At 31.3% G+C, this 18725-nt stretch overlaps 1 protein-coding gene across 1 annotated transcript; it reads right to left on the bottom strand.

The window, feature by feature from the left end:
• Window positions 1-3619: 3619 nt before the first annotated feature.
• LOC129921155 (2-hydroxyacyl-CoA lyase 1) lies at window positions 3620-15375 on the bottom strand. Its single transcript, XM_056002850.1, has 4 exons — window positions 15155-15375; window positions 14637-14832; window positions 4236-5475; window positions 3620-4172 (listed from the first exon to the last, which is right to left on the bottom strand). Exons 1-4 carry the CDS (start codon window positions 15203-15205, stop codon window positions 3953-3955), a joined length of 1707 nt encoding a protein of 568 aa, XP_055858825.1. The 5' UTR covers window positions 15206-15375; the 3' UTR covers window positions 3620-3952.
• Window positions 15376-18725: the final 3350 nt, after the last annotated feature.

Here is an 18725-nt window from a genome sequence, read left to right as displayed (position 1 = left end):
GCCATTTAATCATCAAAAATAAACTTGAGCCAAAGGAGTTAAGTCAAGAAAAATCTTTGTCTACACTGATAACAAAGTTTAATTTATAATAGAAAGTTGAAAATATCAATGTGATTAATTACCAAATTTGAGAATTCTTTTGGAGTTTTCTGTCTTCCTCTTGACTTAACGTCTTATGATCAATTTTTGTAGTTAAAAACTAAAAATTAATGCAAATACAGTGAAGTTAGGTGTCAACTTACGCCCTTAGTACCACCCAATTTTAAATTTTTTTGACTTATGTAAACCCTTTGTACCGAACAATTTCTAACGGAAGGAGATACGCTACGGCTATGGCGATAGGACCAAACGAAAGAGAAAAAAAAACTGAAAATCGATTTTTTTGACTTAACCCCTTTGTAACCGGCAGGAAAGAATTCTTAGAATGGTTTTAAACTCCAAACGAAGCATGTAATTTAGTGACAACAAATTTTCAAAAATATTAGTACGGTTTTTTAAAGGTTTTTATGTAGGTATTCAAATTTTAAAAATAAATAAATTGGTATGCCATTTAAAAATTAATATTAATCGACACATAAAAACAAAATTTCATTGGATCTTCATCCTTTATTTTTGAATTTTCAGCCACCCTTAAGAAAACTTTGTAGGTTTACGATTGTTGAATATTTTTTTTATATGTTTTCGGAGGATAGTGCGATTACTCTGGTGGTGAAAATGGTAGAGGAGTCAAAGAAAAGGGAGTTCAGTAGGGAGGGGAAGTTTAAAGAAAAATTACTAAAAATAAAAAAAGAAAATATTTAAAAACAACACTTACAATAATGAATTATTTCGGGTACCTACTAAAAAATTTTATTTTTTAAAACTGTTATTGTTGATGCCGCTTCTCATGACGAAGACTCTACAATGGTGGCGTGGGATCATGGTGGAACTGTTCATGCCAAAGTTATTGAAAACAAAAAATAAATACATAGGTAGGGCAAAATAGACTTCAAATCTGGTTTCAGCGACCCGAAAAACGTATAATTAATATAGTCGCACCCTCAGATCAACCAAAAAAAAAATGTATGTGGCTGTGACATTTTTTTAGGTTATCTCGAAAACCTGACGTGATGGGGCAAAATGGATTTCGAATTCGGATTCAGCGACCCAAAAAAAATATGGTTAACATAGCCGGACCCCCAGGTCAGAACTTTTGTTTTGTTGTGTGGTTGTGTTATTTTTCTCTGTGCTTTTTATCTAGGTCTCACGTGCCTTATATAGTTTTCCTTCACTGCATGGAGACTCCAGATTACCCTTTTTACTTGCTCTATAGGGCAAGTATTGGTTTCGTGTAGAAAAAAAATTTGAGGTTTTAATCAAAACCTACATTACGATGATGGAGAAGATCAAAAAAGTGGTTTTCGTCATGCCGTCCGTCGGTCCGTGCGTGTGTGCGTCCATCTGTACATCGAGCTAGGGCCTAAACGGATGGATGGATTTGCATGAAACTTGGTACAGATGATTTTTATGTAATTCCCTAGACCGTTTTTTTTTATTTTTTTAATATCTCCAATTTAACGCATATCTCCCATATAACGTTTTCGAGGTATTTCAAATTTCACGAAAACGGCTCTAACGATTTCGTTTAAATTTGGTGTGCGCAGTACTCTTATTGATTATAACAAAAAATGATTTTTCTCAAAAAATGCCGAGAGCGGAAATATGGCGTTGCCATTTTTCAAAAATTGACATTTTTTTTAAGTTCATATATTTCATCAAAGCATAAGTCAATTTTATTCAAAATTTACAGACATCATAGGTATTGAAGTGTAAAATGTAAAAAAAATTAAAAAAAAAAGTTTTTCGAAAAATATTTTAAAAATTGAATTTTTTTAAACTTTCGATTTTTTTTTTTTTTTTTATTTTTTTTTTCCTCCACAAAATCTTAAATTTCCAATAGATATTTAAGATAAAGATACTTTGAACTACAAGAGCAAGTACGTGCGACCCAGTCGTGTATTTTATTTATGGAGTGCTTGTACATAAATTAGAGTAAATTTTGATTTTTAACTGTGTCATTTTCTAAAAGGTGTCCCAAAATTAACGCAGGATTTGAATTGAATAGAAAAAACAGTTTTTAGTCTTTTTTATTGTAATTTTATATCTGTTTCCTGCAATGTATTGCCCGTTTGATTATTATAATTTTACAATTTGTTACAAAATTAAGAACAAAAAACGAATTTTTGAAGATTTTCGCAATTCTTGGCCCTCAAATATATTTTAAACGGTTAGATAAATGAAAAAAAGTGTATCAGGTTTTTTTTTTATAGAGCATTCAATTTCCTACAGAATATGTAAAGAAATAAAGAAAAAATGCACTTAAAGAAAAAAGGCACATTTTGTGAAATTCACTTTAAATCCAAGATTGACCCATAGAAGAATGGAGTTGAAAATGCCAGCCATTCTTTCACCAAAAACTTCGTTATCCAAAGAACAATTGCAGATAGTTCGTGGAAGACAATTTTAAGATCTTTACCGCGAGATAACACCGTATTTATCTCATAGAAATACATTTTTTTTAAATTAATTCTCAAACAGAACAGATTTGTCCCTTTAAGAATTAATTTTTTTTTAAATTTATTTCTGAGATTAAATGCGGTGTTATATCCCGGTAAAGATCTTAAAATTGTCTTCCCCGAACTTTCTGCGAATTGATCTTTGGCTAAGGAAGTTTTTGGTGAAAGAATGGCATTTTTGACTCCATTCTTTTATGGGTCAATCTTGGATTTAAAGTGAGTTTCTCAAAATTTGCTTTTTTTCTTTTAGTGCATTTTTTCTTTATTTTGCCAATTCTAAGCTAAATTTAGGATAGTATGCAATTTATTTGTTTTCTCATTTGGTAATTAATAGTTTGGCACATAAGTTCAGTTTTCCACAAATTTGTTTAAGACATACCGCAATTAAATGTTGCAACGATAGATGTATTAATTTCAGTGTTTAGTTATGCCGTTTTGGGCACGTTTTTACAAATTAGAGTCTAAACAAGTTTAACATTTTGATACATGATTGAAAAATTTATATGGCATAACCTTACCTTACCAACATTGAAAAAGAACGTTTGTCAAAATACTTTTTATACTCAGAAATTCGCATTTGCTAACACAAAAACGGCAACACGACTGACTTTGACCATCATCAGATTCATCATAGCAAATCTATTAAATGACCGTTTACTTGGATCTTTTATCTTTAACCGTTACAGATTATTCTCATAAGATCGAAAAATGTTCATTTTGTCAAAATACTTATTCGGACCATTGTAAAATCGAAAAAAAGATTCGATTTTTTTGACCCACTCTAATATACATAGGATAGGGTTTTGTGAACTCTATTGCCGATTTTGCATAAATATGGCTGAATATCGTTGATGCAGAGTTGGAACTCCTCTATTAGTGCGCGGGTGATTGTGAGTTTGTTCACATAGACCTGTGATAGAACACAATATAGCGAACGCGCTTATATACATATACGTGATCTGTGGCTTCTTTTCTATAATTTAAAAAATACAACCCAACAAGTTGATAACTCGAAATTTTTGTTATGAAGGTGAATGCAAATAATAGGAAAAAAAAGGTAAAGGTATTGTTAAAATTCGTGTGTTTTATTACTTTTAAACAATGATTAATAATATTATCAAGTTCTTATGTTCATAATAAAATTAAACTATCTAATCAGAAATAATTTATGAAATTTTAAATAAATGCATTTTGTATTGCTTTTAAAAGAAATATTTATAAAAAAAAAAAACTTGTAACTTTTAAGAAACATACAAAATCAGCATAAAACAAAATAAAACACAAAATCACATACAAAGTACAAAAACCGAACGTTATACCTAAACCAATACAATATTTAAAATAATTCTAAGGAGAGTGGAACGAACAATTGATTTATAGAATAAACGACCACAATATTACAACTTTGACTCTGTAAGCCAGTTAAATGTTTGTGGTTTGCGATCCGCTGTTGAATTGATAATAACATTAATAATTGTAGGGCGATCCGTTAATTGTTGGGCTTCTTTTATTGCTTTTTGCAGTTCGGGAATTTCCTTTACAAAGTGTCCTTGAAGTCCAAACATTTGAAGCATTTGTTCGTATCGAACCTGAACACCCAGGGCCGATGGAGGAGTCCTAAATAGTAAAATGAAATTGAAAAATTTTGATACTTAAAAGAACTCAATAAAAATTACTTACACTTGTGTTAGATCGCCTGAACTTCTTATACTGTCAAAAGTATCTTTGTCAAATCCCCCATATATGCCACTGTTATTAACGATAACGATTGTAATTGGTAAATTGTAACGCACCATGGTTTCTAATTCCATCCCCGAGAATCCAAAAGCCGAATCTCCTTCAACACAAACAACTTTTTTACCCGGGAAGCGATCCCGACAATACAATGCAGCAGCAATGGCAAAGCCAGGGCCTACTCCCATTGTTCCGAATGTGCCAGCATCAAGACGATGCCTAGGAAGAATATTAAGCAACATTGCACGTCCAATGTCCATCGTGTTGGCACCTTCACTGACAATTATAGCATCTCTGGGAATTAACTCCCTCAAATGATGGAACACAGTGTAATAATTTAACGGTGCCTCAGTGTTAAGGGACATTCTTTGAACTGATTCCCTATTCTGCTGACATTTAGCGTTGAGTTCCTTCCACCAGTCGTTGTCTTGTGAAAAAACATAATTCACAGCATTCATTTGCTCAAACAAATGCTCAGCGAATGGTTTGATGTCAGACTGTGCAGCAACACTGCTCATTACACTGTTGTGCAGTTCTTCTGGGCATAAATCGACTTGAATAACTTTGACGTCTTTGTCAAACCTTGGTGGACGACCAAAATGAAGAATCCAATTCAAACGGGCTCCTAACAACAACACAACATCAGCATTTTGCAGTGCATAGGTTCTTGCTGATGACACACATTGTGAAGCAGTATCGGAAACCACACCCTTTCCCATAGGTGTAGGAAGAAAAGGCAAGTTAGTGTTATCTATGAAATGGCGAAGAATATTCTCTGCATGAGCATAAGCTGCTCCTTTGCCAATGATTACCAATGGACGTTTGGCAGTTGTAAGAAACCTCATGGCTCGCCGAATATCTTCTGGATCAGGATAAACAAGAGGTGGTGCTGGATGTGCGAATACCGGTGCTACAGTGTCAACGTTAACTTTTGATTGCAGCAGATTACCAGGAAAGTCTAGGTAGGCAACGCCTGGGCGACCGTACGTTGCATATCGAACAGCCTTTTCCACATGCATTGGAATGAGGGAAGCATTTGGTGGGCGAGCAGCATACTTACAGTACGGACGAGTAAGTTCCACTTGTGGGCATTCTTGGAAGCCACCAATACCTTCATGATCTTCGTTTGTAGCTCCCCCAATGATGAGAAGAGGCCAACAGTTTACTTGAGCATTAGCCATGCCACCTAAAAAAAATTATTATATACAGTTTTAAGATTCGGTGCGATAAAAAAAATGAGTGTGTTTGATAAAAGTTTTTATGGAGTCTTGGTCGGGCAGCAAAGAGATTTTAATCTCCGGGGGAATTGTGTTTCCCTCGAAATATTTTTTTTCATCGGAATTTTTTGTGCGATCATGTATTTCCCTCGGAATTTATTTTCAGGGAATAAAAAATTCTATGAAATGAAAGCTCTCTTTCCCTGTAAAATGTTTTGCCTACACAAATAAACTCCGAGGGAAACTTTTGATTATCATTTTCGTTCTCATGTTTTAAACATGGTAAAAATTCCCAGGGAAATTTTTATTCACGATAGCCCCAATTTTTCTTGATATAGTTCCCATTAAGGGGGGAAATCCCTCTGGACGACGGGTTTTTCAAGAATTTTTTTTGGAAAACTGAAAGCATTAATTAAAATTTGGAAAAATAGATGATATTATTGACATCACGAAGTGTTAACATTATTTTTTTGAAGTAATAAAAAAACAAAATGGCGGCTCTACATCCGTTTAAAGTTGATGCCTCGCGTTTGCGCCGTGCAATGCCCAGGTCCAGTAGATTATTTTTAATCAAAAGAGAATTTTTTTTCCATTAAAATATGTTTATACGTATTGCATGAACCTAAATTTAGCAAAAAAAAAATGTAAAATAAAAATTAGAGACCAAAAAAACGAAAAAACACAATGTTTTTTTATAAACAAATTGTTATAAAAAATATTTATTGTGGAAATTATATTGAACAATGACCAATGAGTTAACGACTAATTTGCACTTTATTTCAAGTCGATAGCTTCATTAGTTTTTGAGTTACGTTGCACGGCGCAGAAAAAAACGTGTTTCGAGAAAAATTCGTTTAAAGTTTTCATTTTTGTACTGTGGTAGGCTTGAAACGCATGGGTTTCATCACTATCTGGGGAATTTTGAGGCTTCATTTAAGGCTTAGACTACTAAAATAGTTTCTTCGGTTGATAAATAATTTTTTAGGCAAAAAATTATTAATACAAAAATAAAAAAAAATTACTTTGACAGTTAAAATAGCAATGTTGACTAGATTTTACGTTTCAGGTTATCATAATGATATTTCTTTCTTTTTCTTTTTTATTATTTTTGTTATTTTAAGTATTTTCTTTCTTTTTGCAAAACATTACTGAAAGTGAATATTCTTTATAAAGTAGTGGTGATGTTATTTTTTCTATTATAGGTGATATACGTAAAACCTGCTAATTGGGACACTCTATAATCGGACCACCTCCTATTCGGACCGCACTTAATGCTTTCCCTGCTATTTTTCATACAAATATCCCTCTACAATCGGGACAACTGCTAATCGGACCATGGACCACCTTTATAACATTCTTTGCTTATTGTTTTACCTGTTTAATTGGACCAAAAGTCAAAAATATGAAACATGTGTGTTCAATGTTCTTATACATATGCATCCCATTTTTTTTTTTCTTGGCCAATTTTGCAAAGTTACATTTGTTATAGGCGGGGATTACTCAAAATGTTTAATTTTATTTTTCGTTTCTTGGCAAAGGAAACAATTTGACAGTGCAATAGAGTTTTTGAAGTTGATTGTTTTGTGAAATTGATTTGAAAAAGAATGTTAAAGTTAAAGTTAAATGCTTTTTGAAAATTGTTGGTACCTATATTTGTTGTCATTTTTACGTGGGTTAGAAAATTTCAAAAAAAAAAAATGTTTAAAAAATAAAAAAAAAAAAAATTTTTGTAATTTTTTTCTCTTGAAAAGTTTAAGAGAAAAAAATTTTATTTTTTGAATTTTTTTTTTTTAATTTTATTTTTTGTTTTAAATTTAAGCTTTTTCTGGAGCAAAAATGTGGAAAAAGGTAGGAAAAACAATTTTTTTTCTCATTAAAAAATGAGAAAAAAAAATTGAGCTTTTCAGAGCAAAAAACGTGATCCTTTAATTTTTTCAAAAATTCGATCGAGTGAAACAAAAAAAACGGCTGGCTGGATTAATTTGATTTTGTGTAGGATTTTTGTGCCCATATTTACCTAACTGTAAAAGGCACACTTAACATTAGTGGTTCCCTCAATATTTTCGATCTAGCGCTCGATTTTCCAAAAAACCACCAAAAGCCCTTTTTTTGTTGCATTTTCCAATTCATGTGACAATAAGAAAAAAAAAAATTTTTCGGAAAAGCAATGGCTAGTCGTTAAGTAAAATTCATTGAAGTTCTTGAAACCCACCTTTAACTTTCTGTGCGATCATTGGTTGCTGAGATATCGATAATCAAAGACAAAAGGATCCTTTTCCATTTGAAGACCGATATCTCGGCGAGAAGTGGACGTATCGAGGTTTTCAAAAAACCAAATTAAAGCTAAATGAAGAAAGTATCCGATCCTTATAGTGGTTAAGCTAAAAAACGCTCGTAGACCAAAAAAAAAAACTAAAAAAATTTTGAAAATTTTTTTGTTGCTGGTTTTTTTAAAGTTCTAATCCAAAAACTAGACACTTGTAAATACAATTTTCTTCTTTATCGATTTCTTGTACGACCATTTCTTTCGAAGTTACGGCCTGTTGAAAATTGCCCAAAAATTTGGAATTTTTTTTTTGATCCCTTAATTTTTTCCAGTAGTGTATGAATGAGAGAAAATTTTTTCTAAATGGACCGGTTCGATTAAAAAGGAACCTCTATAAGTGGACCACCTCCTAATCGGACCACTTTTCTTCGGTCCCAAGGGTGGTCCAATTAAACAGGTTTTACATTGTTTTGTTATGAAGTAAAATCGTATTGCCGATCAAATTTTCTCAGTAAATCATACATATTACTTCGAAAAAATACAAAGCGCCTTTAAATTAGTACACATTAAGAGTTTTTTATATAACATTTTTCAATAATTTAAAATGAGAAATTGATATGATAAATTGATAATAAAATATCAAAAAAAAATAAAAAATGTGATATTTAAATATCATCCTGATAATAAAAATCTTGTTTTGATATTTTAATTATCATAAAACACATTTTTCCAGCATTTTTTTTTTGTGTTTAAGAAATGTTAATGTTTTGATGGCCGACCACGTCCAGTGGTCGGTTCCTCAAAAACTTCCAAACTTCTTTTTTTCTCACTTTAAATGTATGCCTTAAAACAAATTTGATTTGAAATGAGTTTAAGGACGACTAAAGCTAGCTGGGCACCTAAAGGTGCCGCAACTTTTTCTTATCATCTCTGAGATATTTCTCTATAAGTTGATAGCAAAAATGTTACAGTTTAAAAGAAAATGGACTTCGATATTTTGTCAAGTTACCTTTAAAGTTTGTGTGTTCAATTTTCTTTTCAAAATGGCATAACATTGTTGAGAATATTCTCTAAATAAAGGAAACAAAAATGTTTCAATTTACTCAATTACTCAAAAATGACAAGGTTTTTTGTTTTAGTTGAAAAACAAATAAGAGCATCAAATTTTAAAAACTAAATTGGTACTTAATTACATAACATTTTGAAAGAAAATAGTTTGAATGTTTTTTTCCAATTTTTTTTATCAAAATTTTATTTTGAAAATTAATTTTTTAAATTGCTTTAAATTGGCTTTATTTAAAATTTTTGAAAAGATTACTTTTTAAGCTTTACAAAAAGGTATAGCACGTTATTGTAGATGAAATCTTTGATTTTTAATATTTTGTTTTCCAAATTAGGTCATTTTTTTCTTGATTGCCCCTCCCCTAAACGAGGGGGAATAGACCCCCCTTCCCATACAATTTTTTTCTTGTATCGAACCAACCTACACGCTATAGAATCATGAATCACCCTGTATAATTAAAGACTTTATTTGAAAGCAAAATTGCCGTAAATAGACTTGTTTATTTCTCCTTCAATTGTTTCATAAAAAAATACAATTAAATCGTTTAAATAAATTTATTAAGTTTTTTTTCTTGAAACAATGCAAAAGTGACTTTGTCAGTTAAGACAATAGAGATTGGTTTCATTATTCTTTATTATTATTATTATATGGAGCATATGATGAATTTTTTGTACCAATATAGTATTTATTACAAACAGATTGAATCTATTTGCTATGCTTCGAAAAATACAGATTGTAAAAGACTTGAAAGTTATGGATTGATATATTGAATGGATTTACTTTTGTACCCTAGAAAATTTTTGTTTGAAAGTTATGGATTGATATATTGAATGGCATTAATTATTCACTCTTAACCCCTTACTCCATACAAACCAATATACAAGTCCAAGCGGCGACCGTCGAATTACTTACTAATCAGCGCTAATACCGGTCCTAGTCCTGAAGATAGTACTCAAATCAGTATCAACTAATTTCTTCACCCATGTACTAGGTCCTAGTATGTACTGTCAATTTAGCACCGAGTACTAGTAAGGACTCGGTAATATATGACCTAAAAATCGGCAGTCTAGCGACATAAATTATGGAATCAGAGTAAAACTACTCTTTCTTTATTAGAAATAATGAAGAAGTTTCTAGGCTGTTGTTTTGCTTGAAATAACTGACTAGTGCGTTTTTATCGATTGTAATGATTTTACTATCTACTAATAAATAAACATATTAACTTCGATATGAAGTTTGAAAGATGATAATAAAAATGTGGCAATCAAAACAATTTATAATGACGACAAATACGTTCGCCTAAAGGCATTTTTGCGCATTTTCATAAAAAAAAATGTAAAGTAAAAATGTAATGTAAAAAGTACCATGCAGTTTTGCAGTTTTTCAATAATGAACAAATTGTAACTCCGTAAATGTTATAAAAGCTTAAATTTTTATATTAACATAATATCCACTCAAACTGTGATCTTTCGAGTTCAATTTTTTAGTAGAATCGAAAATTGAACCAAAGCAAAGGTGCAAAACAAAATGTCTTTCAATGGTGTTGGACTCCATGTACAAGTAAAGTCACACTCGCATGTCAACGAGTGGTCATAATTTCTTTTTTTGAACTCGGGGATAATAACACCAAACCACTTTTTATTTCATTTATTTTATTGAAATACAATGTTCAATCAAATTATACCAACGTTGTTGTTAGTTAATAGGTATCAACGTTGTCAACAATCTACTTTTTTTTCTTCCGAAAGTTCTTGAATGGACATTTGCAAATCATAGCTCATAGCCAGGACACCTTTATATTTTTGGTACCTAGTCTGTTCCCAACTATAAAAATTGTGTAGAAGAGAGCGCTAACGGGAGAGTAAACAATTTCCCCATCCTGAAAAATTTAGTCTCAAGATTTTTTTTTTTTAAATTGAATCGCGTTTACGTGTTTTTTGCATCCTAAAAGTGTTTTTGTTTATCGAGTTAAATGTAAAATATGAAATTGTGATTTTTTAATGGTGTTCAACTTGCTCCATACTATTTTGCAGTCTTTAGTAGTTTTATTTCCTTCGGAGAGAATTCGTTCTTAACTCTCAGAAATGCACAAAAATGTGGAACAGACCTATTGAAATAAGTTTTTAACGCCTTAAGTAAATAAATAGTTTGAACCTTCATCCTAAAGTTCATTTTTACTTGCGATATAGGTATTGGATGTTTTTGGAATTAATTTTTTTGGATCAAAAATAACGGTACCTGTCATACATATATCGATTTTAGTAAAGTTGAAATTGCTCAAAAACGGTTCCTACGTTTTTGTTTAAAAAATTCAAATGTTAGTTTTAAGACTATCTTCTAATGAAAATTTTTTTTTTGAAAATCAATATTAATCAGTACATAACGCTTATAAGAAACTCAAAAATTGCACAATATTTGTTTCTTATAACCGAGTGTTTCTTATATTCTTAGAACGGATATAAGAAACAAGTTTCTGATAGGGATATAAGAAACAAGTTTCTTATACAAATCTACCTACCCAGTAGTACCTACCACAAACTTATTCTCGCTTAAATATTCAATCCAATTATATAACTATAAAACTATTTTATATTTTTCACAGATTTCTTTTCTATTTTTTCCCGATTTAAATTATTCAAGGATTATGTATCAATTTAGTTTTAAGTGAAATATTAGCTGTGTTCCTTTGGCCTGAAGTATCTACTGCTAAGTAGTTCTGGTTGTATTCAACTCCATTTCTTCAATAGAAAAAATGTCTTTGAATGGATTCAGATGCACTAAAAAGTACTTTGCTGAGCAACATTTTTAGCAAAGGTATACATAGCAGGGATATAAAGAACACAAACACAACAAATAACAAATGAAACACTGAACTGAAATTCTCTTCAAATAATGTCAAACTCAAATGACATTTGCACAGGTTGCTTTGAATTTTTCTTAAGGATTCTTGTTATTTTAGTTTCGTAATTTTTTTTGAAATTTTCTTAAATCCAACTAACTTTATGTGTGTGCAAGAAAGTTCGTGGTTTTAAAAATGTTTCTTTTATCAGTGTTTTTCTTATAAACGTTTTTCTTATAAACGTTTTTCTTATAAACACATAATTTAACATTAAAATATATGGTAAAGTACACGGTGCTTTTGTTCGAGTTTCTTTTAAGCGAGGTTTTCCTATAAGCGTGTTTCTTATAAGCGATAAATACTGTACCTGCCATAGAACCGTTTTTTTTTTTTTCAAATCCGAATATCTCCAAAACTACTTATTCGATTTCAACGAAACTTTTTGTGACGAAGCATTTACAGTAGCGAGCAAAAAAAATGCAAACAATAAAAACATTTGCATTTTTTGCTCGTCTAAAACCGCATATTTAGGTAGACTTCTGACCAAATAATGGTTTTGGAGTAAAATATTCCTCAAATTGACTCTGTTTAATGAAAATAAAACAGTTTCAATGTGCCAAATTTGGTAATTTAGTTCTTGTTCAAAACTCTTTAAACCTGTTTCGTTTGCATTTTTTTTGCTCGCTACTGTATATAATTAAAATATAAAACAAAAATTAAATTTCCAAAAAAATATTTTTTTCGAAAACGGGACATTGAATTTTTTTGAAATTTTGTTTTTAGATGTTGATTAGTGATTTCTAAAAAATGGCATACCAATTTTATTTTAAAACTTTTTTTCCAAGAAATTATTTATAAAAAATTAGTTTTTTAAAGAACGGCTCTAACGATTTTGAAATTTTTTTTCTAAAAAATGCATCTTAATATATCAATCAAAACTGCACACTTGTTTTGGAGGGCAATTTGATTTCAGATTTTATTTTTTTTAAAAAACGAATTTTATTTCTTTTTATTTTTCTTGTACCCATATAGTAGGTAGGTACCTACATTTTCCAAATTTCTATATAAAAAGTCTTAAAAATTTAAACAACTTCAACTCTAAGAGCAAGTTCGTGCGACCCAGTCGTGCATTTTATTTTTTTTCAATTTTGTGATCTGAATTTAATTATAGGTCTGTTTAATGAATCTGATCCGCACAGAAAAAATCCAAAAAGTACAAGTTTTGTGTTAACGCTCAACTCATCGAGCTAAAGAAAAATTCACTTTTATAGTAAAAGATGACTGTGAGTTGTGAGTAACTTCCGCATCCTGGCAGGATTGAGATCGGGTGCATTTTTAAGGCACCTTTCAACTCACCGAGCTACAGAAAAAAAAATTACCACCATGGTAGACTCAATTAGTGTATCAAAAACCCCAGGTCTTCCTTTCGGTAACCTGGCGGGAGTGGCGGTAGGGCGCATTAAAGTCGTCGATTTTTAGGGCCCTCCTAACTCATCGAGCTAAAATATGAAATTGGTGTCAAATAAAAGAAAGCAATGTCTTCTTTTATAATTCACAGGTCTTCCTGGTCAAATCTTGGCAGTTTCTGTATGCTAACAGCTTTAAGGTTGGAAACGATGAAAATGAGTTTTTTGTTAAAGTCATGTTTTTTGGTGTGTTCACCGGTGATTTAAGAAATTGTTTTGTTATCAAATCAAAGATAACAACATGAATTTAGTAAATCCATAAAAAAACTTAGGAATAGATTAAAAATTTCTAAAAATAGAACCATAGAATGTCCAAAAATACCTATAATTAGGAGCAACAAAATGGAATCAAACTTTTGCGTTCTGTAAAAACGTTAATTGGTCAGGATTTATTTGACATGTTAATTGCTCCATTCAAAAGCTTGCAACAAAAGCTTTTAATCAATGCTAGGAACTTTAATTTATAACGGTCCAATCAACATAAATGAAGTATGAAAGGATACAAAAAAAACTGAAATTGAAACACAGAGTATCTGGAAAATTTAACATTTAAAAAAAATGAAGTGCAATTTATTGACAGATAATGTCAATAGTAACGTAAGGAAAAAAGAGTGAAATTGAAGCAGAGAGTATCAAGAAAATTTAACATTAAAAAAAGAAGTGCAATTTATTGACAGATAGCGACGATACTATCGTATGCATTTTTATGTTTTTACCAACAATTCAAAGCACAAAAATCAAGCTTTTAAATTAGACCATGAGACTAGAAGAAACATTATTTTATTCATTGCAATTTTTGTTTTCAATATAAACAATTTATTTGATTCCGTTTTTTTTGCTCCTAAGTGTATATTTTTGAGAAATTAATCAAAAAGTATGCTGTGCATTTTTATATTTATCAAATTTAACCATGAAAAAGATGCCAAATCGAAGGTTAGAATGTCTAATTTTATATTTCAGACGTCTTCCAAGTCAAAGCTTGATTTGATTTTTTTTTTCTCTTTTTTTCTGTGTTGACCGATTGTGGACTCTGGACTTTTCGAGCTAAGGAATGAAATTGGTAACAAACCAAAGGATGAAGTTTCTTTTTATATAATTTAGAGGTCTTTCAAGCCAAAACTTGGCAGTTTGGTCATGCGGGCGAAAAAGAAGTGGAGATTAGTAGTAGCCATACGGTTTCTGGTATGGGTTCTTTGTTTTTACAACATTTTTTATTTAAAGTTCCTTTTTGAAAATGCAAAACAAAAGTCTACTAAGTTACCTCACCTAAGCGTCAATCGTTATTTTCTAAAGCAAAATTGTTGTTTCTATTCAAGTGACGCGCAGTGTACTTCAGTCTACATAATAAGCAAGCGAACATAAAATAAAGGCAAACATTTAATGTAGGAATCTAAATTTTTGTGGAAAGTTAGACAATATACCTACCTTACCTACCTAACCCAGAAAAAAAAACACATTTTGCGAAATAATTTCCAAAAGAAAAATTAATTTTATACCTGTTACATGAAGCAATCCTGGTCCGGACACAACTAAACAGACTCCTGGTTTGCCTGTCAAGTAGCCAATAGCTTGGGCAGCATAGCAAGCAGCTTGTTCATTTCGCATTCCGATATATTTGAGACCGGCCGCTTGCATTGCCATTGATAGCTCAACGACGGGAATTCCGATGATGCCAAAAACATATTCAACGCCCTGCGCCAAACAAATAAATAAAAGAAAATAAATATACGTGGTAGGTAGTTGGCGAAAATACAATCAAACATTAGTTAAACCTTTTTCTAAGGCTTTAATCATAATCTCCTTTGAGATAATCTTGCCAGTACATAAATTACATTTTCTTATCACGAAAAATTATATCAAAATCAAATTGATAAAGTTAACTTTTATTTATGTGAACTTTGCTCAAAAATTTAGTGTTTGAATAAAAGGGTGGTGTTTTCGACGAATTGACCTGCAATAAACTACGACATCGACGAGACAAAAGAAATTTTCAGTTTTTTTTTTCTAAACTTACCTGGGCTTTTAGACTTTCAGCGATAATCGTTATTGCATCGACTTCGGCCATTGTTGTTTTTTTTTTTATAGTTTCAGCTTTTAATTTTAAATAATAAAATAAATTTCTGATTTTAAAGGAGAATAAAGGAAAAAATATTCTTCTTTTTTACAGACGCCAAAAAAAAACGTAAAACACTTGTTAGCACGTCGAAGGGACACACTGGCAGCACAGCTGTTTGACGTTTCGAATTTGCACTGTAGAGTATCAGCCAAAGATATTGAACATAAAGATAAGAAGCAAAAGGCGTTTCACAAATAATTAGCTGTGTTCAATGATATGGATAATGGATTCTCTACAAACTACAACGTATAACAGTAGTGAATTCTCTACAATGTATAACAGTAGTTTTGATCTTTTCAGTCCACTTATATGTATGTGCATGTTCATATGTGAAGAAATTTGAACATTTTCTACGATTTGTAACGGTGAAGGGTGTAACTTACAGAAGACAGAGAGGATTTCGGGGTAGAATATTGATTTCGTTGTTTTTTTTTTGTATAGAACATTTTGTTTCGCTTCAGCTACAGCCCAGTACGCAGATCGCGCTAAACTAAATTTTATCTCGACAATTTTTATCTCTACACGCGTTCGCTAAAAGCCAAGATAAATTTAAATTTAAAAATAACGGCTGAATCACAGTTTCATTTACTTATACCTGCTTACATTCAATATTACATACATATTTTGTTTACCTGCAGAATACCTTTTTTACGTTCTCATTTCGTTTTATTCCTCTTCTTTTATATATTCCAAGGTTTTTTTGCCTCTTATTCCTTGCAGCAACAACAACAACCACAAAAATGTCAAAATTTATCTGTGAAAAAATGCGCTAAGCATTATTTCGCGAGCTAAATTGAGTGGAGACTTTTTGCAAAAGTAGTAGATGAGAATTCGAATTTAGCGCGTGAACTGCGTACTACCTGGCTAAAAATCCTCGCTAAAATTTATCTTTGGAGGAAATTTGTATGAAAGATAAATTTTAGCGCGATCTGCGTACTAGGCTTACGTATTAAAGTCTAGTACGTTGGACGCTGCTGATGCGAAACGAAATTTTTCGTCTCCACGAGGACAGCGAAATGCTTTCGTAATCTCAGAACAGAAAAATATTCACAAATTGCATAACATAAATTATAAGCAAAAACACATCTCAGAAAAGTAGCAATTACAAAATGAACAAAAAAAAAAGAGCGTGTATACAAATGTACACGCGATTGAAGTTATACTTCTCAGATATTCACTTAGTAAGTTCATACCATTAGAAAACCGTTTTATACCCAAGTAACAATTTAGTTTGTATAAGGTTCAACGCAAACTATTTTTTGGCCTGTGAAAGAAGAACGACAGGTCGTATACAAAACATTTTGGCGCATACTACCGAAATCGCTTAACCCTTTCGGTACCAGCGTTACTCGCATGTTACATATAATTCGTAAAAAATATTCCATTAAATAATTTTTTAGGTTTCGATGGCTTAATTGAAAGATAATAACGCCTAGTTACTGGATTAGTACAAATACTTTTAATCTTTTTTCTCTCGAAAAAGGAATTGAAATTTATATTTATATTTTTTTTTTGGAAAAACATTTTTTTTTATATATGATCATAATTTTGAAAAAAAAAATATAAAAAATGGTAATCCAGAAAGTGTTTTGTTTTTTGGCTTAGAAGAAGTTTCATACATTACTGTTGTATAAAAAGTTATTTTCCCAGCTGTCCGACTTTTTTTGGTGGTCATAGGAAGTGTATGTTACTTACATGTAACATAAGAGTAACACATTATTTTTGCTATTTATTATTTTGGAAAAAAATTTGTTGCTATTCATATTTCTTAGTTGTGATATTTTTGAAATGATCTAACTGAAAAAACATTTTTGAATATTGATTTTCATAGCTTGGGTTCGAAAGGGTTAAGACTTTCCTACATGAGCCATATACAGGGAAACATGCTTGTGATGGAAAGCATAAAAAGGTCTTACAATAGTTAACTACTTCAAGCAATACTTTCCTTAAAAAGGCTATATATAAGCTATAATTTCGCTAAACAAGTTTTTTGCTTTTCTAAAGCGACTAAGATTTTTCACACGAGTCGAAAAGCTTCGCCCCAAGGCAAAAATCGACTCGTGAAAAGTCGGCATTAGCAGACAGGGATTTTTCGTTTACGATTTCGTTGTGGTATTTTTGTGTGGGATTTTTCCTTTTGCACTAGCAGAGTACTAGGCTTAAGGAATACTAAAGGCTTGGCCATGCCGGAAAAGTTTGCGGTAGCGGTACGGGTAGTTGCATGAGGAAAAATTCCACACCTAATCATTGATGTTCCAATTTGGAATTTTTTCATACTATTACCCGTACCGCTGCCGCATACCCTTCCTTGTTGCATCCTCAATATCTAGATTAAGAAAAATTTTGAAAAAAAAAATATTTTTTGATTTTTAAATAAATAAAGTTTCAAAATTTATTTTTGAAAAATCATTTTTTTGAAAACAGATGAATGAATTTTATTAAAACTTTGTTTGATGTTTTTGCATCTTCAAAGCAAAATTTGTAGGTATTATTTTTTAAGTTGTTTTTTTTTTTTAAATTTCTTAAAAATTTCTTATAGGAATTTTTAAAAAGCTTAAAAATATTCCAAGTAACTTTCTTAGAGGATATCATATATGGAGTGCTTGTTCCTATACCTAATACATTGTAACGCCATATGCATGGATAGGGGTCGCTGCCTTCGTTTTTCAGTGCGAGTCCGGTTCCGCAGCTGTAAATAAACACGCTTGTTGATGACAGCCATCAAATGAAAATAAAATGGAGGCATGCACTCATCGAAAAACTTTAAGAAACTAGAGCCCTCTATAAAAACTTCACGGAACTAACAGCACAAGCACTCCATATATTATATCCTCTAAGGTAACTTTCAACAATTTTCAACGATGTTGTTCCATTAAGCCTGGTACGCTGTTCGCGCTAAATTTTACTGCCATACAAATTATCGAAAATTTTTAGCCGAGCTAAAATGGATCATATACAAATTATCGATAACTTGTATGGGAATTTTATCTTGGCTAAAATTTAGCGCGAGCAGCGTACCAGGTTTTACCCTCAATTTTGGTCCTAAAACAATTTCCCGTCTAAGGAAAAAAAAACCCTTAACAAACGAGTTTGAAACAAATGGTTTTAGGAAAGCCTAGAATAAATCTACTACCTAAAACTTGAAAGCAGTACCATCAAGTCTCATGGCTACAGATATTTCGTTTTTAGGGTTGCCAATCTGATAAAAAATGGAAAACGGACGCCAATGTAACTGCAAGTAGGAAACAAACGTTTGAAAATTAACTAAATCTAATTAAATCGGTAAATATATCTAAACAGCCTGAAAACAGTTATTGTTGTTTTTATACTCTTTTGTCTCTCCTGTAAAATTTTGATTTTGGGAGTTACGAGGTTTCCTTATGAGGGCGACGATACGTAGGTACTTAAAGAATAACTAATGGCGTTTTTGATTGGCAATCCGGAATTGTTCTTCGATTCGGAATCCCAA

The sequence above is a fragment of the Episyrphus balteatus genome, chromosome 1, assembly GCF_945859705.1.
Source record: "Episyrphus balteatus chromosome 1, idEpiBalt1.1, whole genome shotgun sequence".
Classification (NCBI taxonomy): domain Eukaryota; kingdom Metazoa; phylum Arthropoda; class Insecta; order Diptera; family Syrphidae; genus Episyrphus; species Episyrphus balteatus.
This window is presented reverse-complemented; position numbering and strand designations above follow the sequence as displayed.

Bases quoted from the DNA above. Each gene is read 5' to 3' on its own strand.
- LOC129921155 (XM_056002850.1), bottom strand. From the start codon at position 15,205: ATGGCCGAAGTCGATGCAATAACGATTATCGCTGAAAGTCTAAAAGCC. The intron at 14,833-15,154 runs GTAAGTTTAGAA...TGTTTGGCGCAG, and splicing joins CTGAAAGTCTAAAAGCCCAG to GGCGTTGAATATGTTTTTGG. The intron at 5,476-14,636 runs GTATAAAATTAA...AATTTTTTTTAG, and splicing joins AGGATTGCTTCATGTAACAG to GTGGCATGGCTAATGCTCAA.